This window comes from Oncorhynchus tshawytscha, linkage group LG02 (genome assembly GCF_018296145.1).
Source record: "Oncorhynchus tshawytscha isolate Ot180627B linkage group LG02, Otsh_v2.0, whole genome shotgun sequence".
Lineage (NCBI taxonomy): Eukaryota > Metazoa > Chordata > Actinopteri > Salmoniformes > Salmonidae > Oncorhynchus > Oncorhynchus tshawytscha.
This window is the reverse complement of record NC_056430.1, coordinates 38808619-38835640: the sequence shown is the minus strand read 5'-3', so window position 1 is coordinate 38835640 and position 27022 is coordinate 38808619. Positions and strand designations below refer to the sequence as shown.

Sequence of the window (27022 nt, the reverse complement as noted above, 5' to 3'; positions counted from 1 at the left end):
TGTGTTATTTCATAGTTTTGATGATAGAACCTAGTAAAAATAAAGAGAAACCATTGAATGAGTAGGTGTTCAAAAACTTTTGACCAGCAGTGTATGTGTTATGGCTTTTCAACCTCAGCTCTGAATCTACAATATGGCAATCTATCTAATAGAACTCAAAGGTTTTTCTTTAATGGAAGCTTCTCTAATGTCAATCATGTCAAGTTTGGTGTACCGCAGGGCAGCTCTCTGGGCCCTCTACTCTTTTCTATTTTTACAAATGACCTGCCCATGGCATTAAATAAAGCATGTGTGTCCATGTATGTTGATGATTCAACCATATAGGCATCAGCAACCACAGTCACTGAAACCCTTAACAAAGAGTTGGTCTCTTTTGGAATGGGTGGCCAGTAATAAACTGGTCCTGAACATCTCTAAAACTAAGAGCATTGTATTTGGTACAAATCATTGCCTAAGTTATAGACCTCAGCTGAATCTGGTAATCTATGGTGTGGCAGTTGAACAAGTTGAGGAGACTTACTTGGCGTTACCTTAGATTGTAAACTGTCATAGTCAAAACATATCGATTCAATGGTTGTAAAGATGGGGAGAGGTCTGTCCGTAATAAATAGATGCTCTGCTTTATTGACACATCACTCCAAAAAGCAAGTTCTGCATGCTCTAGTTTTGTCTAATCTTGATTATTGTTCAGTCGTGCGGTCCAGTGCTGCAAGGAAAGATTTAGTTAAGCTGCAGCTGGCCCAGAACAGAGCGGCACGTTTTGCTCTTCATTGTAATCAAAGGGCTGATATAAATACTATGCATGCCAGTCTCTCTTGGCTAAGAGTTGAGGAGAGACTGTCTGCATCACTTATTTTTATAAGAAACATTAATGTGTTGAAAATCCCAAATTGTTTGCATAGTCAACTTACACACAGTTCTGACACACACACTTATCCCACTAGACATGCCACCATGGGTCTATTCACTGTCCCCAAATCGAGAACAAATTCAAGAAAGCGTACAGTATTATATAGAGCCATTATTGCATGGAACTCCATTCTATCTCATATTGCTCATATAAACAGCAAACTTGGTTTAAAAAAACAGAAAGTAACACCTCACGGCAGAACGCCTCTCCCCTATTTGACCTAGATAGTTTGTGTGTATGCATTGATATGTAGGCTACATGTGCCTTTTAACAAAAAATGTATGTAGTTCTGCCCTTGAGCTGTATATTGTTCTGTATTATGTAATGTTTCATGTTTTGTGTGGATCCCAGGAAGAGTAGCCAGTCTGTTGTTCCCACATGCTTCAAGAGGGCCACCATTGTTCCTGTTCCCAAGAAAGCTAAGGTAACTGAGCTAAATGACTACCGCCCCGTAGCACTCACTTCCGTCATCATGAAGTGCTTTGAGAGACTAGTCAAGGACCATATCACCTCCACCCTACCTGACACCCTAGACCCACTCCAATTTGCTTACCGCCCAAATAGGTCCACAGACGATGCAATCTCAACCACACTGCACACTGCCCTAACCCATCTGGACAAGAGGAATACCTATGTGAGAATGCTGTTCATCGACTACAGCTCGGCATTTAACACCATAGTGCCCTCCAAGCTCGTCATCAAGCTTGAGACCCTGGGTCTCGACCCCGCCCTGTGCAACTGGGTACTGGACTTCCTGACGGGCCGCCCCCCAGGTGGTGAGGGTAGGCAACAACATCTCCACCCCGCTGATCCTCAACACTGGGGCCCCACAAGGGTGCGTTCTGAGCCCTCTCCTGTACTCCCTGTTCACCCAAGACTGCGTGACCACGCACGCCTCCAACTCAATCATCAAGTTTGCGGACGACACAACAGTGGTAGGCTTGACTACCAACAACGACGAGACGGCCTACAGGGAGGAGGTGAGGGCCCTCGGAGTGTGGTGTCAGGAAAATAACCTCACACTCAACGTCAACAAAACTAAGGAGATGATTGTGGACTTCAGGAAACAGCAGAGGGAACACCCCCCTATCCACATTGATGGAACAGTAGTGGAGAGGGTAGTAAGTTTTAAGTTCCTCGGCGTATACATCACAGACAAACTGAATTGGTCCACCCACACAGACAGCATCGTGAAGAAGGCGCAGCAGCTCCTCTTCAACCTCAGGAGGCTGAAGAAATTCGGCTTGTCACCAAAAGCACTCACAAACTTCTACAGATGCACAATCGAGAGCATCCTGTCGGGCTGTATCACCGCCTGGTACGGCAACTGCTCCGCCCACAACCTTAAGGCTCTCCAGAGGGTAGTGAGGTCTGCACAACGCATCACCGGGGGCAAACTACCTGCCCTCCAGGACACCTACACCTCCCGATGTCACAGGAAGGCCATAAAGATCATCAAGGACAACAACCACCCGAGCCACTGCCTGTTCACCCCGCTATCATCCAGAAGGCAAGGTCAGTACAGGTGCATCAAAGCTGGGACCGAGAGACTGAAAAACAGCTTCTATCTCAAGGCCATCAGACTGTTAAACAGCCACCACTAACATTGAGTGGCTGCTGCCAACACACTGACTCAACTCCAGCCACTTTAATAATGGGAAAATATATCACTAGCCACTTTAAACAATGCTACCTAATATAATGTTTACATACCCTACATTATTCATCTCATATGTATATGTATATACTGTACTCTATATCATCTACTGCATCTTTATGTAATACATGTATCACTAGCCACTTTAACTATGCCACTTTGTTTACATACCCATCTCATATGTATATACTGCACTCAAAACCATCTACTGTATCTTGCCTATGCCGCTCTGTACCATCACTCATTCATATATCTTTATGTACATATTCTTTATCCCCTTACACTTATGTGTATAAGGTAGTAGTTTTGGAATTGTTAGCTAGATTACTTGTTGGTTATTACTGCATTGTCGGAACTAGAAGCACAAGCATTTCGCTACACTCGCATTAACATCTGCTAACCATGTGTATGTGACAAATCAAATTTGATTTGATTTGATTTGCTTCTTTTGCAACAGCTAATGGAGATTAGTGATACACCGATATGACACTTTTGGCCGATACCGATATCTGATATTATCCTTGCCAACAAAAAAAAAGATACCGATAAAAGATATTTCAATTTTTAGCTGCCTTTTAAGCATTCTAGTACAGTTAAGTAGTTAACACACACACATGGATGCAGCGGTCTAAGGCACTGCATCTCAGTGCAAGAGGCGTCACTACAGTCCCTGGTTTGAATCAAGGCTGGATCACATCCAGCCGTGATTGGGAGTCCCATAGGGCGGGGCACAATTGGCCCAGGGTCGCCCGAGACGTCATTGTAAATAAGAATTTGTTCTTAACTTAACTAGTTAAATAATGGTTACACACACACACACACACACACACCACACTGACCAAAAAGTTATTTTGCTGGCATTTACGCCCCCATTACCAATAAAACATAATCAAAACCTATTTATTTCACATACTTGCTGTGCTGTTTCGTTGTTAATTTGTTCATTCTCAACCAGGATGTCTATGGAACGCCATTTGAGTCTTTGCGTGTCAAAAAATATACACGTCAAATAACACTATTTGACGTGTCAAATAACACGACATAATCTGTTTCAGTAGCTGTATAGCTAGGTGTCATCATCTAAAACTACCCTAATTTATAAGACAGTTCTTATTTTATTAATGGTGGTTGGACCCATCTATGTGAAAATAGACACAATAAGGATTAGCCACAATAGTGGACTTTTCAGTTAGCCTTCAAAATAAAAGTATCGCACTATTCTACTATTTGTATTCATTTGCATCACTGTCAATTACATACTTTTATTTTGAAGGCAAACTGCAAATTCCACTATTGTGCCTAATTCTTATTGTGGCTAGCTTCATAACACATAACCTGGTCCGGTCGAGCCTCACTAGCCAGATGAAGCTAGCTGAATAGTATAATGTTAACTATGGGCAACAGGGTTAAGTAGTTGGCTAGCTATTTATTTTCATGAACTGAAGTTCAATTTCAATAGCTGAACAACAAGTGGCAACCTAGCTAATACTTACAAGGATTCCTAAATCATTGCTAAGAATAATGAAAATGACTGCAGTTTCTACTGGTCATTGTTTTCAGGCTGGTTGTGTTGGTGCCAGCTAGGTACCAAGCTAAAGCTAGCTACCCCATAAGTTGCGGTCGAACAAATGATGCTTTATTACCAATGCGGTATTGTAAACACATCGTTCGTGGCCGGTGTTTGCTTGTTTGCAGACTTTTTGTACAGCTTTGACAGTGCTACTGTATCTTTTTTGACACACAAAGACCCAAACAGCGTTCCATTATATGTATGTTGTGAAGCAAATAGCAGTGACGCTATTACTGTGTAACTCCGGTAGGGCAAGATCTGAGAAATAGCGCACTTGGTAGTATGTACTGGTGCTCGACCAGTCGACGAAAAAGCCAACATCACCCACGACAGAGAACAATTGAATGTCAAGGGCAATGAATACCATTATCTTGGCGTTAATGGTTTTCGCCTTTGAGTTGTCTCGCTGAAATGTTCTTACTCTTCAAAATGACTGCTCGACTTGTTGACTGCTCGATCCACACAGCAGACATTGTGTGGGCTAGGTTAGGAATGCTGTGTTGCACGTGTAGCGCAAATTTTATGTGGCGTTATTACATCATGTAACTATGTTATATAGGTATGCATGGTAGTTTTGACATCGGTTTTTAACATCGGTGTTAACCTTGACATCGGCCGATACCGATGTTGGCATTTTTAGCTAATATCGGCCAATTCCGATATGTTCACCGATATATTGTGCATCCCAAATGGGGATCCTAATAAAATACCAAATGTTGGAGCATAACTAACGAAATTACAGTCAACGAAAAGGTACCCTTAATCCAGTATAAACTAAGGTATATAATGTCTTATTCAAAAGACAAATTTCACAAATTCTATAGCACAACAGCAGAATCATGTCTTAAGTGTAAAACTAACAATGACTCAATAATCCATGCTTTCTGGAAATGCTATAAAGTCCAAAAGTTATGGGCGGAGCTAGAAAGTTGGCTATCAGAAGTATTACAATGTAAATGAACTTTTAATCCGTCTGTCTACATTTTTCAAGACATGGCATATGGGGGTGTAGTGAGATACCCAGTGGATTGGACGATTTTCTTCTCAACACTCATCTTGCAGAAACGTATACTAAAAACTTGGAAATCAATCAACCCTCCATCATTAACACAATGGAAAATCTAATGATTTATTATTGAAATAGCATGGGCAACGAGGGGGAAAAACAAAGGCCATATGGCAAACAATAGTGCAGGCACTGGGGAGGGGGGGGTGAGCATGGGGCTCTGGGCAGATGAGATATAGTCGTTGTTTATGTGCCTCCGTAAGTTGTTGTTTGTATGTGTATGTGTGTATCTGGTGTGAAAAAAAATATGTATACTGTAGGAGTCAAACGTTTGGACGCACCTACACATTCAAGGATTTTTTTTTTTTTACTATTTTCTACATTGTAGAATAATAGTGAAGACATCAAAACTATGAAAAAATATTCCACCTGGTGGTGGTTCCCATGTATTCAATAGGATAACATTTTTACCCAACTAGGTCTTTGTCAGTGTAACTGATAGTTAGATTTACAGGTTAAGTCGTTGTCTTTTGTTTGAATTGTTTATGTGTCCGCTGTGCGGAGGAAATTATAATACAAGCAGAAATACGTAGCTAATACTGTTGTAACGGGGATCCTTATTGTAGCAACACACTTTTGGAGGGAAGGCAATCCTGTGCTGCTTTAGCTAAGTTTTCATGTCATCGGGTGTAGTTCATAAAGGTTGAAGAGTGTATGTTAGGATGAAGTGTGAATTCATGCCAGGAATAATAAGTGTGAAGTTTGATTTCCTCCCTTCTGTAATAAGCAGCCAATGAGGTATTTTTCCTTTATTCATGTATTTAATCTGAACCCGTTGTTATAACGCTGGTTAAACTGTTATGTATGTAAGCACTTCAGAGTTATACCAAGCTAATAAGTCACTCGTAAGATAAGGTTGTAAGAGTGTGCTTAACTGTATTTTTAATTTACTTTATAGTTCTCACGGAAGGTGATAATTCTGACTAAAACTACAAAATAAAGCTGCCAGTTGAAATCAAGGAATGGTTGTGCTCGTGGTTACTGAAGGGAGCTACAGCCAGGTTCATTAGACCTAGAGCCACAGACTGTTGAAGTTAATTCTAGAAGTATGGTATTAGCATTGTATCTGACCCACCTTTCCTTTTAATTAAAAATGGCACTCACATTCCATGTACTGCTGCAGCTGGATGAAGTCCACAGGGCTCAAATCCCTTCCGTCTGGGTTTGTAGCTGTGTTTTTAGCTAGGTCTGGAGTCGCCATGGTCGCAGGTTTCTCCCACACTGGCCAGATAGACTGAGGTAGAGAGACAGGAGAGTGACTGAGAAGGAGAAAAAATATGAATCCCTACACCCCAAAAAAATACAAATAGAAATGAGAGAAAATAAACTTGTCCACTTTGAGTCCAGAAGCAGTAAATTAGCAAGTCGGCGAAGAAGGTGAGATAGTTGAGACATTCACTATCTATGAATAGTGAGCGTGACGTCCCACGAAACAGGTTTGTCCCCATTCTTTGCGCAGCATCACACATACTGAGTGTACAAAACATTACGAACATCTTCCTAACATTTTGTTGCAACCCTCCCCCATTTTGCCCTCAGAACAGCCTCAATTTGTCGGAGCATGGACTCTACAAGGTGTCGAAAGCGTTCGACAGGGATGCTGGCCCATGTTGACCCTAATGCTTCTCATAGTTGTGTCAAGTTGGCTGGTGGACCATTCTTGAAACACACGGGAAACTGTTGAATGTGAAAATCCCAGCAGCGTTACAGTTCTTGACACAAACCTGACATCTACCACCATACCTCCTTCAAAGGCACTTAAATCTTTTATCTTGTCCATTCAACCTCTGAATGGCACACATACACAATCCATGTCTCAATGCTTAAAAATCCTTCTTTAACCTGTATCCTCCCCTTCATCTACACCAGGCCTGGGCAAAGGCCGGCCCAGGGGCCGTACGCGGCCCGCTTCCTAATTTCAATACCGCCTGCGGAATCATGCTCAGATCACATAAAGAATTTGCAACAGTAGTTTTGAAAAAAGTATTTGTTATTCAAATTAAAAGCCCAATGAATACTCGCCTTTGTGTAATCCTTTACTCCCACCGTTTGTGGGACATTTATTTTGAAGGCACGTATAAATAACAACTGCACGAGGACAGACAGTTACTGACAGGCTGACATACACGTCACAGTTACAAATAGTAGGTAGCTATAAATTGAGCAAAAAATGTGTTTATCAAAGATTTCAAAGAAAAGGAAAGTAGACAATGAACTTGTCCCGACACTTCCAAACGAAGCATAAGAGAAATATAAGAATATGTATTCTGAGGGCAAGTGCATCGAAAAAGTTACTTTCTCAGTTGAAAAAGCAGCAAGGACTTTTCACAAAACTGCATTCAGCAAATGATGGAATCGTGAGAGCTAGCTATGTACTGTCCCACAAAATTGCTAAAGATACAGTTGAAGTCAGAAGTTTACATACACTTAGGTTGGAGTCATTAAAACTCGTTTTTCCACACATTTCTTGTTAACAAACTATAGTTTTGGCAAGTCAGTTAGGACATCTACTTTGTGCATGACACAGGTATTTTTTCCAATTGTTTACAGACAGATTATTTCATTTATAATTCACTGTATCACAATTCCAGTGGGTCAGAAGTTTACATACACTAAGTTGACTGTGTCTTTAAACAGCTTGGAACATTCCAGAAAATTATGTCATGGCTTTAGAAGCTTCTGATAGGCTAATTGACATCCTTTGAGTCAATTGGAGGTGTACCTGTGGATGTATTTCAAGGCCTACCTTCAGACTCAGTGCCTCTCTGCTTGACATCATGGGAAAATCAAAAGAAATCAGCCAAGACCTCAGAAAAAAAATTGTAGACCTCCGCAAATCTGGTTCATCCTTTGGTAGTAATTTCCAAACGCCTGAAAGTACCACTTTCATCTGTACAAACAATAGTAGGCAAGTATAAACACCATGTGACCACGCAGCCATCATACCGCTCAGGAAGGAGATGCGATCTGTCTCCTAGAGATGAACGTACTTTAGTGCGAAAAGTGCCAATCCCAGAACAACAGAAAAGGACATTGTGGAGATGCTGGAGGAAACAGGTACAAAAGTATCTATATCCACTGTAAACCGAGTCCTATATCGACATAATCTGAAAGGCCGCTCAGCAAGGAAGAAGACACTGATCCAAAACCCCCATAAAAAAGCCAGACTACAGTTTGCAACTGCACATGGGGACAAAAATCATACTTTTTTGGAGAAATGTCCTCTGGTCTGATGAAACAAAAATAGAACTGTTTGGCCATAATGACCATCGTTATGTTTGGATAAAAAAGGGGGAGGCTTGCAAGCCAAAGAACACCATCCCAACCGTGGAGCACGGGGGGTGGCAGCAACATGTTGTGGGGTTGCTTTGCTGCGGGAGGGACTGGTGCACTTCACAAAATAAATGGCATGGTAGGAAAAGTATGTGGATATATTGAAGCAACATCTCAAGACATCAGGCAGGAAGTTAAAGCTTGGTCGCAAATGGGTCTTCCAAATGGACAATGACCCCAAACATACTTCCAAAGTTGTGGCAAAATGGCTTAAGGACAACAAAGTCAAGGTATTGGAGTGGCCATCACAAAGCCCTGACCACAATCCTATAGAACATTTGTGGGCAGAACTGAAAAAGCGTATGCGAGCAAGGAGGCCTTTTAACCTGACTCAGTTACACCAGCTCTATCAGGAGGAATGGCCCAAAATTAACCCAACTTATTGTGAGAAGCTTGTGGAAGGCTACCCAAAACATTTGACCCAAGTTAAACAATTTAAAGGCATTAAAGGCAATGCTACCAAATACTAATTGAGTGTATGCAAACTTCTGACCCACTGGGAATGTGATGAAAGAATTAAAAGCTGAAATAAATAATTCTCTCTACTATTATTCTGACATTTCACGTTCTTAAAATAAAGTGGTGATCCTAACTGACCTAAAACAGGGAATTTGTACTAGGATTAAATGTCAGGAATTGTGAAAAACTGAGTTTAAATGTAGTTAGCTAAGGTGTATGTAAACTTCCGACTTCAGCTGTAGCAAGCCATTCACTGAGGACAAATTCATTAAAGAATGTTTAATTGACTCTGCAGCAATACTTTGCCACGACAAGAAAGAGCTGTTTGAAAATGTTTACCTGTCAAGACGAACAGTGACACGGCGTGTTGAGCACATCTACAGAATATGGAACAACAGTTGAAAAACAAGGTAAAGGATTTCACCTATTTCTCATTGATCCTGGATGAGACCAGTGATGCACGTGACACTGCAAACTTGTTGATATTCTTACGAGGCATAACCCCAGACTTGGAAATTACAGAGGAGCTTGCTTCAGTGCAGTCAACGAAGAGCACAACCACAGAGAAAGATTTATTGGAGGAGGTTAATAAGTGTGTGGCAAAGCTGGGACTGAGTTTTGAAAAGTTATCCAGTGTGACCACTGATGCGTGCCCAAACTTTACAGGAAAAAACATTGGCCTTTTGAAAAGAATACAAGATCAAGTAGCTGAGCTGAACCCAGATCAGAAAATGATTTTATTCATTATTCATCAGGAGATGCTCTGTAAATGTGTTCTGAAAATGAGCTATGTTGCGGATACAGTCACTAAAGTGGTAAACTTCATATGCGCTAAATCTTTAAACCACAGGCAGTTTGTCTCACTGTTGGAAGAGACAGAGTCGGGTCATGCATATCTCCCCTACCACACAAACGTGAGATGGCTGAGTTTGGGGAAAGTGCTTAAAAGGGTGTGGGACCTGAAATCGGAGATTGCTGAGTTTTTGCAAATGAAAGGGAAAATATGTGGATTTCCCTCAACTGCAACATAAAGAATGGTTGTCTGGTTTTGCCTTTACTGTGGACATCATGGACCTCATGAATGATCTGAATTCCAAACTACAAGGGAAGGGCCTTTTTGCACATCAGATGTACAGCCTTGTCAAAGCCTTCAAGGGGAAATTTCTCCTCCTGACCCGCCAAGTAGAAGCCAACAATCTCACCCAATGTCTGACACTACTAGTCTGTTCCCTATCAGATGATGAGCGGGAGAAGTATACATCACTGCGGCGATACATCACTGCTGCGTGCTTTGAAAGGTGAGTTTTCTCATCGTTTTGAGGATTTCAAAGTGTTGGAAAATGACATGCTGTTGGTTCCTCTCCTTTCACCTTCAATGTGGATAACACTTCCACCTACTTGCAACTTGAATTTATCGATCTCCAGTCTGATGCAGTGATTGGAGAACTATTCAAAACAATGTCACTGACGATGTTCTATGCCTCTCTCGATGAACAAAACTTTCTAAGGATTAGAAGTCATGCTCAGAAGATGTTTGGAGTGTTTGGGTCAACTTATGTATGCAAACAGACATTTTCAGTGATGGAATATAATAAGTCAAGGCACAGATCATCTCTTACTGACTCTCACCTCTCAGCAATCCTGCGCATAGCGACGCAAGACACTATACCAGGCTTCACTGCTCTAGTCAATGCCCATCAGAGACTTCACTCCTCACACTGATTGAGTAGTTTAAATGTAATGTTGAGCTCTCTCTCTTTCTCGTGCATATCCGTTAACAAGAGTTCTGTCCGTGGTGCTGAATGCACAGTGTACTTTTCCCTCCATGTAGTTCATTGCATGTTTAATAATGAAAATACCTATCAAAGGGAGAACATGGGTGTGGTTTATTTCTGTGCATGTTAAAAAAGTTAAATAAGTAGCATATCTGGATGTGATTTACAGTAGATATATCTGTCAACAGAGTCATACACATGATGTATAATCCTGTAATATGATTCTGGCCTGCAATAACAAAAATATATTCTAATGTGGCCCTCCATGGAAAATAATTGCCCAGGCCTGATCTACACTGATTGAAGTGGATTTAACAAGTGACATCAATAAGGGATCATAGCTTTCACCTGGTCAGTCTGTCACGGAAAGAGCAGATGTTATTAATGTTTTGTACACTCAGTGTAGCTCCTTACCAGTGTGTCATTTTCCTACCTAAGCCCTAAATTCCTTAATGCCTATCACATTTGTTATTTCCTCACACCCCATCTCAAGATAACGTCAAAACCATGTTCTAATCAAATACATCCCGAGGGACACTTTCTAGTTTCATACTCAGATGAAAAGAGACTGGCAAAATGTGATGGCGAATCTCCAGCTGGCCCAGGCAGTGGAATCCTGCCTGTTTGGGTTTACTCTCCCAATTAAGGGAATCATTTGAGCATGACTCTCATCACCCAAGGAAAATGTCTTCATTCTACGTCAGTACTTTGTTCCAATGGCCTGGAAACTTTTGTGGAAAATCAAATTACTTAAGAGAGAATCAACAACAGACTATAATGCACACTGCTGCTCATTTCATAACTACATTTGATGAATGAGGATGTCACTAAATCAATTCAAATCAAATCAAATGTATTTATATAGCCCTTCTTACATCAGCTGATATCTCAAAGTGCTGTACAGAAACCCAGCATAAAACCCCAAACAGCAAGCAATGGATTGACAATAGAATACATTACATTACACCAAAATGACAAAAAGAGAAAATACAATAATTCAGAGGCTTGAAGGTTTTGGGTTAATTGTCAAACATTGGGATTAAGGGTATATTGTTTAACTCCCTGATTTGATTTCATTCTACCTTGACAGGGTACATCCTGTAATGTCCTTTACTGGATTAACAGAGTAATGTCAGATTAAATATTTTAGAAACCCAGGTTGAGAAAAACTGCTGACATACAGTAGTGGGCTGCAGTATACCAACATCATGATTCTTCACACCAGCTTTGATCTAGTATGAGGAGATGAAGTTGTGGCATCTCTAATGCATGGCTGACTCAAGGATCAAATACAATGAGTTACTCAATCAGTCACCTACACACTTTACATACACTACAATTTTGACAAAGCAGAATCCCATGAGGAAATAGTGGGAAGGGTAGGGAAACTGGTCTAAGAGCAGAAGGTATGAAAAGCACAAGCATCCTTAAAATTACTTTTATATGGAATGTATATTTTGTTCTGTGTAAATCATTCCATATGTAGCCTACACAGCTCCAACCAATATTTATACAAACTTGAGTTGAGAAATAATGACAATGGATGCATTGGAAGTCTTACAGGTCAAACATAAAATTACACTGTAGACTAAAGTGGCCAAAATCAGTTCCAAGTTGTTAGTCAAACAAGTCCAGCACGCGGTGATAGGCTGGCATAGACAAAATATGTTGTTTGACCTTTTATGGAAAATAATAAAAATGTAAACAATTAAAAAACCCTCGGGTGCCAAAGACTACACATTGCGTGGTATTAACAAATGGTCATTGCTCTTTCAGTAGGCTACACTCATTGTTTACAGGTGAAGACGAATCAATTGTAAGGGAATGTAATAACAGCTTACTTTGGTGAAGTGCGTCCTAATGGATGGCTCTGGTGACGAGGGACAAGTGGACCCGAAAGAAACCCGCTATCCACAGTAGAATTCGGTCGAATATGGATGGTTAGGACGGCTACGCGACTGCTATGGCCACAACTAAATGAGCAGATGTTGTTAGTGTATTAGAGCGTTATATAAATCCAAGGGATTAGTGGGCGGGGAAGGGCTTGCAGTTTGCGACAATTACACTAGCACCCCCTTGGTGACAGTATTATAGGGCAGTTCCTATCTACATTTTGGAAATGGAGTGTAATTTAAGGAGTAACGTAATCCATTGTGACAGGGGAGGGGGGAGCTTCTCGCGTTTGACAATGGATAATTGACAGAATAGGCTACTACAGATTACAAATACAAGGGCCACAGAATTGTTATCGAATGGACAGGTGAGGAAGAATACAATGTAGTGAATATGTAAACTTTGTTACAATATGGGGGCAATAAAAAAAAATCACAGTAGTCTGGCTGACACCTAAATCGAAAACACGTTTTATTTATTACGCCGATTGTTCTTCTTTAAAAGTTTTATGGCAGACTACATCTATTGGTGTATTGCCGCCACCTACGGTACGGGGTATTGAGATACTACCAAATACATAAAGAAATCAAAACAACCCCTCATTCAGTCACATCCTCAGGCTCATGTGCCTTTGAGGGCGGGGCATTCATCGACAGGATTCATTGTTGCTTTAGCACAACCGGGAGGCAGCTACCTAGATTTGTCCAATAGAAACTCTCGTTGAACGTTTTGCAACTGTTCGGACTAATGATTACACCCCAGTTCTCCTTGCGCTGTGAGTCACGTGGGTCGCGTTAGCCAGGCTACAATCACAGGGCAGATGGAAAACGGCCATTTATTCTATTATTATTGTATTTGTACAAAGATTTTTTGGGACAGATCTTGAGCATTTGTTTTTTAGATCAATTGGTGATAGGGTTAAGCTTGATGGTAAAGATGTTTTACTTTTATTTAATAATCAGGATTTAGATCAGAACAAAATATGCATAATTAATATCTTTATGTATGGTAAATATGTTATACATACATGCAGGTGGGCTAAAGAAAAGCCAAGATTCTTAGTTTTTAAAATGGAATTGAAAAAAAACAACGAAATACCTGTGAAGTCTTATGTATTTTTGTTTAAACGTGTATTACAATCATTTCGCTACACCCGCAATAACATCTGTATGTGACCAATAAAATTAGATTTATATCCCTGAGTATAAAGTTTCTTTTTTTGTGTACTGTGTTGTAAAGTATGACTGTATATTTAGTTATATTTGACGCTAATAACAAATAAATAAAATGCAGGTGGAATATTTCATCATCAATATGACTTCAATACATGAACAAGTTGAAACATGGTTTAGGCCTTTATACTTGAATGCTTTTCACGGGGAAAGATTTCCCCTTGTATTTGGAAATACATTTTATTCCCTTATTTATATATACAAAAGGTTTAGTAATAAAATAAATTAACATAATACAACATTCCAAACAACCAGGAATTCTTATCAGCTTTTAATGAAACCACAAATCTCACAAAATCAAAATTTATATGGATAGATACAGAAATCGAAGTGCCTCAGTATATGTATATTGATATGTAGGGAGCTATTTACAATAAATCTTAAATTTACAATAAATGTGTAATTCTTCCCCAGTTCTGTGGTATTATTAATCATCATCATCACAGTAACACACACAACATTTACAAGACTACTGCATATGAATAAGTGAAAAAGGCAGACAGGTGTATTCATTACACAGATTCTGTTGCGATCCCGTTCACTGCAAACGGAAGATGTTTTGCAGTGAAAACTAGTTTCTATTGGACAAATTCAGGTAGGGCTCTCCCTGTTTGCATCAAACGGTAAACATTTCCATTGCAAGACATAATGAATACACCCCAGTCACTTCTTGACTACAGGGGTGTATTCCTAAGGGCATGTAGCAAAATGTTTCGCAACGGAAAACATTGAAACTAAAACCAGCCCTTTCTTATTGGACAAGTTCAGGTCAAGCCGTCCTCGTTTTGACCCGTTTGCTTGCATTTGGTTCCTAGTAAATACCCCCTAGATTGCAGTATTTAACATCAAAATATATATTTTCCCAGTCTCTCATTGCTCTCTAGATTTCTGAATAGTAAAGTGGAGGTTCTAGCCATTAATCCTTCATTAATTATTCAGAAGTTTTATCAACACTTTGTCCATCTCCTTTTTGTTGACTGTATTGTAGTTCATCCATCCTCTAGGAAAATACAACAAAGCCCTCTATTCATACCATTGATTCTAACTGAATCTGCACAGGTGACAAAGCCACATAACACTACAAAGAATAATAGTAAGGATCTGAAACGCAAGTCTTGGAGGGATGTTTGTGTGTACCTATGCTCGACAAGCTACTTAGTGATCTCATCTCACTAACCCCATTACTTCAAATCACTTTACAAGGCTTTGATTTGGGTATCCAAAAGAAGTAAGAGTACAATACCATTAAAGGAAATGTAAAAAAAAAAAAAAACATTTAAAAAAAACAGCTTGAGATGTATACTTGGCTCGACACACAGCCCTTCAGGACCGGAGTTTTAGTTCCATACATGTATCATATCAAGGCACCTAACTGACAGAGCAAAGAGAGCCAGCCATGCAGAGTGAGGAAGTGGATTAAGGCTATGTTCCAGCTTTGTAGCAGCTCTCAGGAGGAGTCTAGACCTTGGTTAAGCTTCAACTACTTCCTCTGAGTGTGAGTATGTGAATTTTTATTCAGTCACCCCCAGAAAATGAATTTAATTCATTTCCAGAATAAGCAGAGGTAAAATGTGTGTGTGAACTTGTGTTCATTAGTTTGAAGTAACACAAATCAATAGTTTTGTTCGCAAACGAACAAGTGAGTTATACAATAATCAATAAAAATGCTGAAATGAAAGCATGCCAGTAGACTATCACTGCTTGAATGATTTAAGCCAGAATAGTCTAAACTGTTAGGGAAAAAAGTAGCAGTAACATCTTTGCTCACTGTGGTGATGTATTCAGGGTGACAAATCACCTAACCTCATCCGGGAACAACATTACAAATCACCAACGCCACAGAGAAGTACTTAATGTATGACTGGACACAACATATTAGAATAAGCTACATGACATACGGTGGTGTTAGGTTTATGCTTTTTGACAAGGTAAACCAAATTAAAATAATTTAACAAAAACCGAAGACTTTTGGTTGATGTAAATTTTTACATAATTGCTGTGGATAAAATGCTTTGTTTTCATACAAATTGGACCCACTTCACACCAACTATATAGATAGCATCATAAAAGAAAAAGTTCAACATAGGACACTCAATAACTCAGAAAATCAAATACACAATAACTTTACAAAAATATAAGGCATGGAAGTCAAGACCGTCAATTTTTTTAATTAAAAAAAAATCCAAGTCCACACCCTTCACCAGGACTCTGTCCATCCACTACTCCTTTTCCCACCATTTGAGTGACATTCTTGATCAGCTCTGCATCCCAAGGAGGAACAAGGTCTGTTGTTGACAAAGAGGAAGGTGATGCAGTAATGATGGGAAATGTAGTTGGTCCAAACGTCCTTGCAAACAATAGCGATCCACGTGCTCTGTGTTTTTGTTCAGCAGTTCCCCCTTTCTATGTGCCTCCCAGGGCTCACATACAGCAGAGCACATCCAATAGGATTCACTTAACCAATCCCAGCATGCATTCCTTCTCCTAAGCAGGAAATAACCCACATTTTCTGGCCCAAAGAGAGAATGCCATGGTAATAGATACAGAGAGCTAAAGAACACATCTGTCTCAAAGGGGTCCTGAGCTTTCTTCAGAACAATCTGAAGAAATGTGTTGACTTGAAATCCAACAGATAGTCTCAATAAAAAAAAATTAAAATGTTTTTGGACTTTGCAATGAAGTATGCTTAGATTGCATATATGTTAGCTTTATTATTGATAAATGAGTTTCTGATGAAGTCACACCATAGAGAGAAAGGACTCTTTGTTTCTGTGCCATTATAGCATCTGACAGCATGGGCAGTGCCATTGAGGCAATCTCAATTTTGAAGTAGTCAATTTTGGACATGACTCCAACAGGTTCCACAGCCAATGATGTTGGAAGTCCCACCCAGTTGACGACATTAAAATGGTGGAAGGCCTCAATGGCGCTGCCCATGCTAATACGGCCTTTTGGCCACTAGAGACCTCTATAATTCTCTATGAGTCATATATAACTGGAAGCTATGGAGGGGGCCGATGAGTCATCTCATTATAGTCAGCCAATGGGATATTTTGTCAGCAGCAGTGTGGGCGGGGAGAAGGCAGATTATGCTACAATCTTGTTTGTTTGTTTGTTTCTTCCTATGACTGATCAATCCATGTTAAGTTTTAATTTCTCTAAATAATAAACGTGTTTAAGGCAGAGAGAGCAGGGTAATCCTGATTTAGTGTGTCTCCTTCAGGATGTTTACCCTTCACACTTCTATTTCCTCTTCCCTCTTAGTTGGAGACTCTTTCTCCGCCCCCCCCCAACAATTTTTACCTATCCCTCCAACACCCCCACTCGATACTACCATACCCCCGATTGTCATAGTTAACCCTCTAAAGCCTTCTATTGGTGTCATATCATCTTCTTAAAACCTGCCCTGTCATAGGATCTTCCCCTGCTCTTGCTGTGTCATAGGCTACATTCAAAATGGCACCCTATTCCCTATATAGTTGCACTACTTTTGACCAGGGCCTATGGGGAATAGGGTGCCATTCAGTACGCAGACATAAGTGTCATAGCATCCGCTGCTCCCTCCTCTCCTTTGTTCAATTCAGGTCAGTCAGTCTCCCCCTCTCTGCTCTCCACCACCCCCAGCCGGGTCATAGTATCTCCTCCACCCCATGGGCAAAGATCATGACCAGGCCTGGCTCCAGGATCATGTCCTCCCCCATATGCTGGTTCTCACAGGCCATCACCACCACCGCCTGTTTCCCTGGGATACGCTTGGCCACGTAATTCTCATAGTAGCGCCGGTTCATCTGCCGCGTTTCCAGCGTGGCCAGGCCGGCGGGCCAGTTCCTCTCGTGGGCATTCTCGATAAGGTCGTTGACGATGGAAGGCGGGCAGCCGCTGTCGATGAGCGAGCGTTTGATGACCGCCTGGAGGACAGCGTCTGGCGTTGAGATCATGCCGCCCCAGCGGGTGACCCGAGCCGGCTGGAGGGAGTTCACCCACCTAGGAGGAGAGGTAGAGGGGAGGATGAGAGGAGAGTTGGGCTATTATAATGGTTATTATTATCAACATAATTCATGAATATGCCTCAAAAGTGGAAAGTGTTGCAGCGTAGCAGAGGTCTACGCAGAACTGATTTCTTCATCCCCCTCATGCAGCTTTTCATACCGCACCCGCCTGCTGGCTTTTTGTCCAACTCCCATCAACAAGAACTGGTAGTGAAGCCGACCGCAGTCACCCAAATGTTATTTTAGGCATATGTGACACACCTCGCTGAGCAGCAATGGTCCCAGCAATGTTGCACTCGATAGGCAATATTTAAATTTGCAAAAAATAATCCAAGAAATAGGTTACCAGAGATTCTCACGTGGTCCATTACATTAGGCTATCAGTATTAGGTACTGGGCTACATCAGCCACTAGGCTAGACGTCGTTTGAAAGAGAGTTGAAACAAGAACGGACTTTCTCTTAAACTATGTTTTTTGTATAACATTGCCTACCTTAATAGGAGTGGGACGATTTGCAGGCAGAGACAACTATGGGTGACCAATATTTATTTCCAGTCAATGTAGTAGGCCTAAACTATAGCTTACATCATATTTAGGAAGTACAATTCCCTTGGAAAGATAAGTGCCAAGTGCTGCTCCACCCATGCATATAGCCTGCTCTATTTAAAGACCACACGCGCACCTGATCTCCTAACTAGGAGAGGAGAAGTAGGCTTCTGAACTTGAAGCAGTAAGAATGATGAGTGGACACATGCACATTCGCTTACATTTTGCATAGCCTTTGACCCACCTTCTCGGAGCGAGACTATTTGTGGCAGAGATACACAAAAAAAAAGGGGTATTAATATTTAAGCTGGTAAAACGGGAAAGGTGCCTTTTCCTTTTAAATGATGATAGCATTTTTTTGGTTGCACCTTGACTCATGTTGGTTGAGCACCCTCCACTTAGTTTCATTATCAATATTTATTTCCAGACACTGTAGACTAAATCATATTTATGTTAACTTCCTTGGAAAGATAACTCTGGGTTTTTCTGGATCAAAAAAGGGGCTTAGGTGGTGGAGTTGGCAGTTCAGATAACATTTTAGAGGACCCCCCATCTTGGCAGTGTAGATAGACATTGATGCATTTTTAACCCAATTTCCTGCAATTCTACACATTTCTTCATGGAACTGAGAGAAAATGTTGCCGTTTTAAAGCAAATTTCCTACAATTCAATGTATTTTGCCATGGCTAATGCTGTGTTCCTTTGCTCAAACAAAATCAGTACTCATTTTTTTGTAATTTATTTTTAAAAGCCAGCCCAAGGATTTCAATGGCAAACAAAATCCCTGTAACTGTGCCGTGCATCTCGGCCCATGCATTTAATTGAGACCACACATACAGTGCCTTCAGAAAGTATTCATGACCCTTGATTTACTCCACATTTTGTAAACAGGATGCATGTTTTGGAATATTTTTTATTCTGTACAGAGTTCCTTATTTTCACTATGTCAATTAGGTTAGTATTGTAGAGTAACTACAATGTTGTTGACCCATCCTCAGTTCTCCTATCATAGTCATTCAACTTTGTAACTATTTTAAAGTCACCATTGGCCTCATGGTGAAATCCCTGAGCAGTTTCCTTCCTCTCCGGCAACTGAGTTAGGAAGGACTTTTTAAATTTTTTATTTTATTTTTACCTTTAGTTAACTAGGCAAGTCAGTTAAGAACAAATTATTATTTTCAATGACGGCCTAGGAACAGTGGGTTAACTGCCTGTTCAGGGGCAGAACGACAGATTTGTCAGCTCGGGGGTTTGAACTTGCAACCTTCCGGTTACTAGTCCAACGCTCTAACCACTAGGCTACCCTGCCGCCCCAGGATGCCTGTATCTTAGTAGTGACTGGGTGTATTGATACACCATCCAAAGTATAATTAATAACTTCACCATGCTCAAAGGGATATTCAATGTCTGTTTTTTTTAAGAATCTACCAATAGGTGCCCTTCTTTTGAGGCATTGAAAAACTTCCCTGGTCTCTGTGGTTGAATCGGTGTTTGAAATTCACTGCTCAACTGATAATTGTATGTGTTGGGGACAGAGTCATTCCAAAAATATTAATGTTAAACACTGTTATTGCAGTCAGAGCAAGTCCATGCAACTTGTGAATTAAGCACATTTTTACTCCTGAACTTATTTAGGCTTGCCATACATAACAAAGGGGTTGAATACTTATTGATTGACAAGACATATCAGCGTTTAATTTTTCATTAATTTGTCAAATTTTCTAAGAACATAATTCAACTTTATGGGGTATTGTGTGTAGACCAGTGACACAAAATCTCCATTTAAACCATTTTTTTTTTTATATATAAAAAAAGGCTGTAACAACAAAATGGGGAAAAGGTAAAGGTGTGTGAAACTTTATGAAGGCACTGTATATAGCCTTATAAGTGCACTTGATCTTGAATGCCCAACTAGGAGAGGTAGCCCATAGGATACTGAACTTGAAGCAGAGAATTATGAGGGTGAATAGTGTGACAAAGAGGTGATTTTAATACAACAGATTGGCTAACGCATACAAAACAGAAAGATGACCGTTTCCAAATAGCCTTAATCTGCAGGACCCAAAAATATTTGAATCCCAATGTTGTCTGTCTGACTGACCGCATGAAAAATGTTGACCGCGCCGCAATGATCTGTCGGGTCCCGCGGGAATGCAGCCCCCTACAGCATAGTAAGTTATACTGTCTGATTGTGAAGTGTTCTGTGCACCACAGTGCTTAATAATCCACTCACTCCAGGATCTCATTGTACTCAATGGTGTCCTCCAGGTTCTGCAAGTTGGGGTTGGCACTGCGGATGGCCCTCATGTACGCCTTCAGTAACTGGATGTCCCGTTTCTGGAGGCAGAGAAGAGACACCACAATGGGCTAGCAGACAATGCTGACGCAATATCAACCAGATAGACTCAGATGTACAGGCACTGACACACACCAGTGAAAGCATAAGCACACTTACAGTACCAGTCAAAAGTTTGGACACACAATACTCATTCAAGGGTTTTTCTTTATGCGTTACTATTTTCTACATTGTAGAATAATAGTGAAGACATCAAACTATGAAATAACACCTATGGAATCATGTAATAACCAAACAAGTGTTAAACAAAATATATTTTATATTTGAGATTCTTCAAAGTAGCCACCTTTTGCACACTCTTGGCTTTCTCTCAACCAGCTTCACCTGGAATGCTTTTCCAACAGTCTTAAAGGAGTTCCCACATATGCAGGGCACTTGTTGGCTGTTTTTCTTCACTCTGCAGTCCAACCCATCCCAAATTATCTCAATTGGGTTGAGGTGATTGTGGAGGCCTGGTCATCTGATGCAGCACACAACCACCCTCCTTGGTCGAATTGCCCTTACACAGCCTGGAGGCAGGGGTGCGTATAGGGAGGAAAGTTAGGACGATTCTAAGGGCCTGTGACTAACAGGAGCCCTAAAACAATGTAGAACATTAGGTTAATTTAATATTGAAGAAAACATACCTATCATTAATATAATATTTTATTTACAAGTCTAATGGTTTCTTTTTCTTTTCTTGTTTTTGGCAAAAAGTAAAACAACATCCAGAGAGCCTCTGTATTATATATTTTCATGGGGCACAAAACCCCTGGCGGCACCCCTGCCTAGAGGGGTGTTGGGTCATTGTCCTGTTGAAAAACAAATGATAGTCCCACTAAGCACAAACCAGATGGGATGGCGTATGGCTGCAGAATGCTGTGGTAGCCAAAATGGTTAAGTGTGCCTTGAATTCTAAATAAATCACTAACAGTGTCACCAGTGAAGCACCCCAACCTACATACTTCACAGTGGGAACTACACAAGCGGAGATCATTCGTCACCTAATATGCGTCTCACAAAGACATGGGGGTTGAAACCAAAAATCTCAAATTTGGACTCATCAGACCAAAGGACAGATTACCATCAGTCTAATGTCCATTGCTCGTGTTTCTTAGCCCAAGCAAGTCTCTTTTTCTTATTGGTGTGCTTTAGTAGTGGTTTCTTTGCAGTAATTCGACCATGAAGGCCTGATTTACGCACAACTGATTGGCTTAAAAGCATTAAGAAGAAAATAAAGTCCACAAACTAACAAGGCACACCTGTTAATTGAAATGCATTCCAGGTGACTAACTCATGAAGCTGGTTGAGAGAATGCCAAGAGTGTGCAAAGCTGTCATCTAGGCAAAGGGTGGCTACTTATAAAATATATTTGGATTTGTTTAACACTTTTTTAGTTACTACACGATTCCATGTGTTATTTCATAGTTTTGATGTCTTCACTATTATTATACAATGTAGAAAATAGTGAAAATAAAGAAAAACCCTGGAATGAGTAGCCGTATCCAAACTTTTGACTGGTACTGCACATACGCACGCACGAACATGCACACATACGTACAAATGCAGACACACACAAACCTGCTCCGCTAGCTGGTGCTTGTGTTCAGCAGAGGCCTTCTCCAGGTCTGCGATCTTGCCCTGCTGTTGCTGCACCACGCTGCGCAGGTGTTTGATGCAGTTATGGCTAGACGCCTCATCTTTAGGCATCTCCAGACTGAGGGGGAAAGAGGGAGGACATAATTCAGCAACAGCCTTTTAGTGCAACCAACTCACCCACAGCCCCAGTAAACTAACTACAACCTTTAGCCAATACCCTACACCTACTAACCCAGAGCCAGTAGCGCTACTCACCTACAGCAGAGTTTCCCAACCTGATTCTCACCCCCTCTTTGGTTGTGCTCATACAGATGACATTCAGTTTCACAGCTTTACCTATATCATTTAAATAAGTAACAAAACATGCCCCAAAATAGAGTTTTGGCGAACGCCTTTGTTGGAGCCAACCCCACTCACCCGCAGCCCTGCTCACACTGGACGGGCCTCTTGGGGTTGTGCTGGCAGTCCCTGAGGTGAGACTGCAGCTGGTCCAGGCGCAGCATGGCAACGCAGCCAAAGCCAGCGTTGTCGCAGTTGATTTGCAGCTTGGAGAGCATGTTGCGCATGATGCGGGGCACGGGACGCAGGTGGGCCAGCGTCACCACGCTGCGGTCCACGGGGCATATCTGCTGCTGCGAGAACCACTGGGTGATGCAGGCATTGCAGAAGGCGTGCTCACAGTGAGGGGCCTAAGGGAGGGAGAAGGAGGGACACGGAGGAAGAAATGGAGAGCAAATGCTAATTGACCTGCTCCGACAAAAATGCACGTTTCTATTAAAAATATATTTTCTGTCAATATAAAATCTATAATATATGACCATTTTGCTGTTAAAAACATGTTGGCAGACATTTTAATTCAAAGATTAAATTCTTAAAATGACAAGAGGAAGAGGGCATTATAAAAAAGCTAAAGGCATTAGCAGTGAAGGAGGAGTTCAGCAAGTATGGTTACATTTGGGGATAGCAGTTCTGCTGTGTGTGAAGATCTCAATGCAGGGGTGACGGTACTGATGAAATCAGTAGATGGCAGTGATGAGATCACTGCGTGATGCTAAGCTAGCGACGGGCTGGCTAGCTTCTGTTGGCTACAATAGCCATTCCCATTACAGTCCCTGGGTGAGTCGGGAAGAAAGCTCTAAGCTACAGCCGCTACTGGGTAGCAATGGATTCCCCAGAGACCTTCTTGCCCAGTTTCCCATGCAGTCCCTGGGTGAGTCTGAAATGGCACCCTATTTCCTATATAGTCCAGTACTTTTGACCAGGGCCCTGGTACCATTTCAGACAGTCCTAGTCCTGATTCCTCCCACTACAGTAGAGTTCTATGCTGCAGTGCTGCTGATTCATACTGGGGCCCCAGAGGGAGTATAAATTATAACCACCCAGCCCAGCCCTGGGACAGTCCACACAGTTAGCTAGGAATAAATATTCTCCATGTAAATGTCAAATGGGGCGCTAACATGGCTAAAGAAAATAAAAAAGTCGCAACTCTGGTATGCTCCCATGGTGATTTATTCAGATACACCAAAAATGTTGTTTCGCTAACATGGCTGCCATAAAGAATGTTGCGATGTCATGTAAACGCATCATCATAAAGAAACCTCAATGGCCCAAATCTCTAAATACATGGCTCTGTGCACACCTAACCTCTGTTTATTCCACTCCCTCTCTCCCTCCCATTCTTTCAGTCTGGAAGATGTCAACACTCTCAGCAGGGCATGGGAATTATACAGCTTTCACTCAGGTCTCTGATGTACAGCGCCTTCAGAAAGTATTCACACCCCTCGACTTGTTCCACATTTTGTTGTATTACAGCCGGAATTTAAATGGATTAAATAGAGATTGTGTGTCAGTGGTCTACACACACCTGTATCTTCGTAGTGACTTGGTGTATTGATACACTATCCAAAGTGTAATTTATAAATTCACCAGTCCATCTACCAATAGATGCCATTCTTTGCTAGGCATTGGAAATCTTCCCTGGTCTTTGTGGTTGAATCGGTGTTTAACATGCATTGCTCGACTGGCGGACTTACAGATAATTGTACGTGTGGGGTACAGCGATGAGGTAGTCATTCAAAAATCATATTAAAACACTATTATTGCACACAGAGTGAGTCCATGTAATTGATGTGACTTGCTAAGCAATTGTGTACTCCTAAACTTATTTAGGTTTGCCATAAAAAGGAGTTTAATAATTATTCACTCAAGACATTTTTTATTATTATTTGTAAACATTTCTAAAAACAAAATTCCACTGACATTATGGGGTATTGTGTGTATGTCATTGACAAAAATAACTTAATTTTTTTACATTTCAGGCTGTAACACCAAAATGTGAAGGCACTGTATTATAGTGTACATACTATCTGTCCAGGCCCATGCAGGGGATGCCAGAGTAAGCAGCAGACACAGCCGAGTGCAGATGCAAGCAAACAATTCCAATCATTCCCTCTCTCTCTCAGTATACTGTATGCGTCTCCACTGAAAGCCCTACGGCAGTTATGTCCACATTCCTTTACTGCTGCCAGCACGCTGTGCAAAGTCCTACGACAGCTCAGAATGCATAGGCAACATTGGCTGGAAGTGACGTTGTACTACCACACTACCTTCTTGCCGAATTAACCTACCAACGCATGAACACACGTGCCCACAGACCGGTGCCATCACACTCACAAAAACACTCCAAAACAAAGAATACTTACTACCACAGGAAATTGACCAACACACACACACACACACACACACACACACACAAAGAAATGCCTAGGCTGGACAAAGTGTTATGTACTATAAAAAGCACAAACCAGCAACTATTTACTCCAAGGGCAAACATGTAGCAAAACAATGCTATCCTCTGCAGGTAGGTAGAATCAATAGTGTCTATTTAAAGCCACTCACCTCATGGCTGGTTCCAGTTTGGGAGCTGTGTTTGTTATACTAGTATCCTTATGCTTTATTTACATTAACAGGACAAGGCATCTCCACTCACTTCTTCTATCCCTAGTCCTTTCACCTCTGCCCCATCTTTATGCATCACTACAAACATTGGGCACATTGATTCATCTTTAAAAAGAACGAACAGATCTCCATGCAGAGCTCATCTCTCCAAATTGCCTTCTTCCCTCCCTCCTGTCCTCGGTCGCTCTCTCGCTGTCCTGTCCTCTCCGCTCTTCCTCTTGTCCACTCCTCTCTCCCCCTTGCTGACACAGCATCCCACTGAAAGCAGACTGCCCTTTAAGCTCTCCTCCCTGTCCTTTCTCTCTGCCCATCTCTTTCCTGGCCAAGATGGGGCTATTCTCATATGTCTAATCGCTTTCACCTTTCACTAGCAATGAATAGTCTTCACTGGAGCTTCATCATAGAGAATCAAATTACAAGTCCAGTGATATACTGTATACAGAAATGCAAAAACAGCATAGCAGCAAGAGCACTGCAGAAAATATAGTTAAGCTATAAAGCCAGAGGGGGTGTGGTATATGACCAATATACTAAGGCTAAGGGCTGTTGGACTAATTACAGCATTACGGCAAAAATGGAAGAGGCAAGTGGAAGGGGGAGAAAGTAAGTAACTTGTCGTTCGGGCCAGCATTAAAGACCAAAATTGGTTTTAAAAAATTGTGAGAAAAAAAAAAAAAGTATACCAGCTTCATTTAAGGACCAAAAAATTGATAGCTGTTCTATATCGATTGCAAAATATACTTTACAAAAATATAAAAACGCAACATGTAAAGTGTTGGTCCCATGTTTCATGAGATTAAATATAGATCCCAGAAATGTTCCATGCATAAAAAGGGTTATTTCTCTCAAATTTGTTTACATCCCTGTTAGTGAGCATTTCTCATTTGCCAAGATGATCCAGCCACCTGACAGATGTGGCATATCAAGAAGCTGATTAAACAGCATTATCATTACACAGGTGCACCTTGTGCTGGGGGACAATAAAAGGCCACTAAAATGTGCAGTTGTCACACAACACAACAGATGTCTCAAGTTGAGGGAGTGTGCAATTGGGTCCACCAGAGCTGTTGCCAGAGAATTGAATGTTAATTTCTCTACCATAAACCACCTCTGTCGTTTTAAAGAATTTAGCAGTACGTCCAACAGTCCTCACAACCGCAGACCACATGTAACCACGCCAGCCCAGGACCTCCACATACGTCTTTTTCACCTGCAGGATCAGGACAGCTGAGGAAACTGAGTATTTGTGTCTATACTAATATCCCTGCCAATCAGAACACATTTTCCCTTACTCAGTCATGTGAAATCCATAGATTAGGGCAGAATTTATTTCAATTTCAATTTCAATTGACGGATTTCCTTAAATGAACTGTAATTCAGTAAAATCATTGAAATTGTTGCATGTTTAGTTTATATTGTTGTTCAGTTTAGTTGATGTACCGATTCCATGGCACATGGTTTATGAACTGATACACAAAATTACACTGGATTCAAAACGTTTTTCAAAGTAAATTATTATACAAAATTCCTAGCAACCAATAGAATGTTATATAAAAAAACAAGTGGTCTGAATACTTCCCGAATGCACTGTATACCACAGCTTTCAGCCAATCAGCATCCAGGACTCGAACGACCTGGTTTATAATCACTTTGTAGCACTACAAAATAAAATGGCCTGCGCACAGCCTATAGGACTGAAA

The 27022-nt window shown here is 41.0% G+C and overlaps 2 protein-coding genes across 12 annotated transcripts in view; both read right to left on the bottom strand.

The window, feature by feature from the left end:
• LOC112215931 (diacylglycerol kinase alpha) overlaps positions 1-12909 on the bottom strand; it is a 36976-nt gene extending 24067 nt beyond the window's left edge. For 2 of the 8 annotated variants that reach the window (XM_042298309.1, XM_042298310.1), the window contains exon 1: positions 6279-6297. Coding sequence is in view for 5 of the 8 variants with exons in the window: in XM_042298297.1 (XP_042154231.1) it covers positions 6308-6437; positions 7046-7063 (148 nt within the window). In the remaining 3 variants the exon portion in view is untranslated. The other 6 variants (XM_024375450.2, XM_024375442.2, XM_042298297.1 and 3 more) reach the window with 6 other exon arrangements.
• A 1241-nt stretch (positions 12910-14150) lies between these two features.
• The window catches only part of LOC112215968 (E3 ubiquitin-protein ligase NRDP1), a 27246-nt gene continuing 14374 nt past the window's right edge, over positions 14151-27022 (bottom strand). For all 4 annotated transcript variants that reach the window (XM_024375523.2, XM_024375508.2, XM_024375500.2 and 1 more), the window contains 4 exons: positions 22782-23053; positions 22347-22482; positions 20664-20767; positions 14151-17879 (listed from right to left, as the gene is read on the bottom strand). In XM_024375523.2, coding sequence (XP_024231291.1) covers positions 17525-17879; positions 20664-20767; positions 22347-22482; positions 22782-23053 — 867 coding nt within the window. In that variant the 3' untranslated portion in view covers positions 14151-17524. The remainder of the gene's footprint in view (positions 17880-20663; positions 20768-22346; positions 22483-22781; positions 23054-27022) is intronic.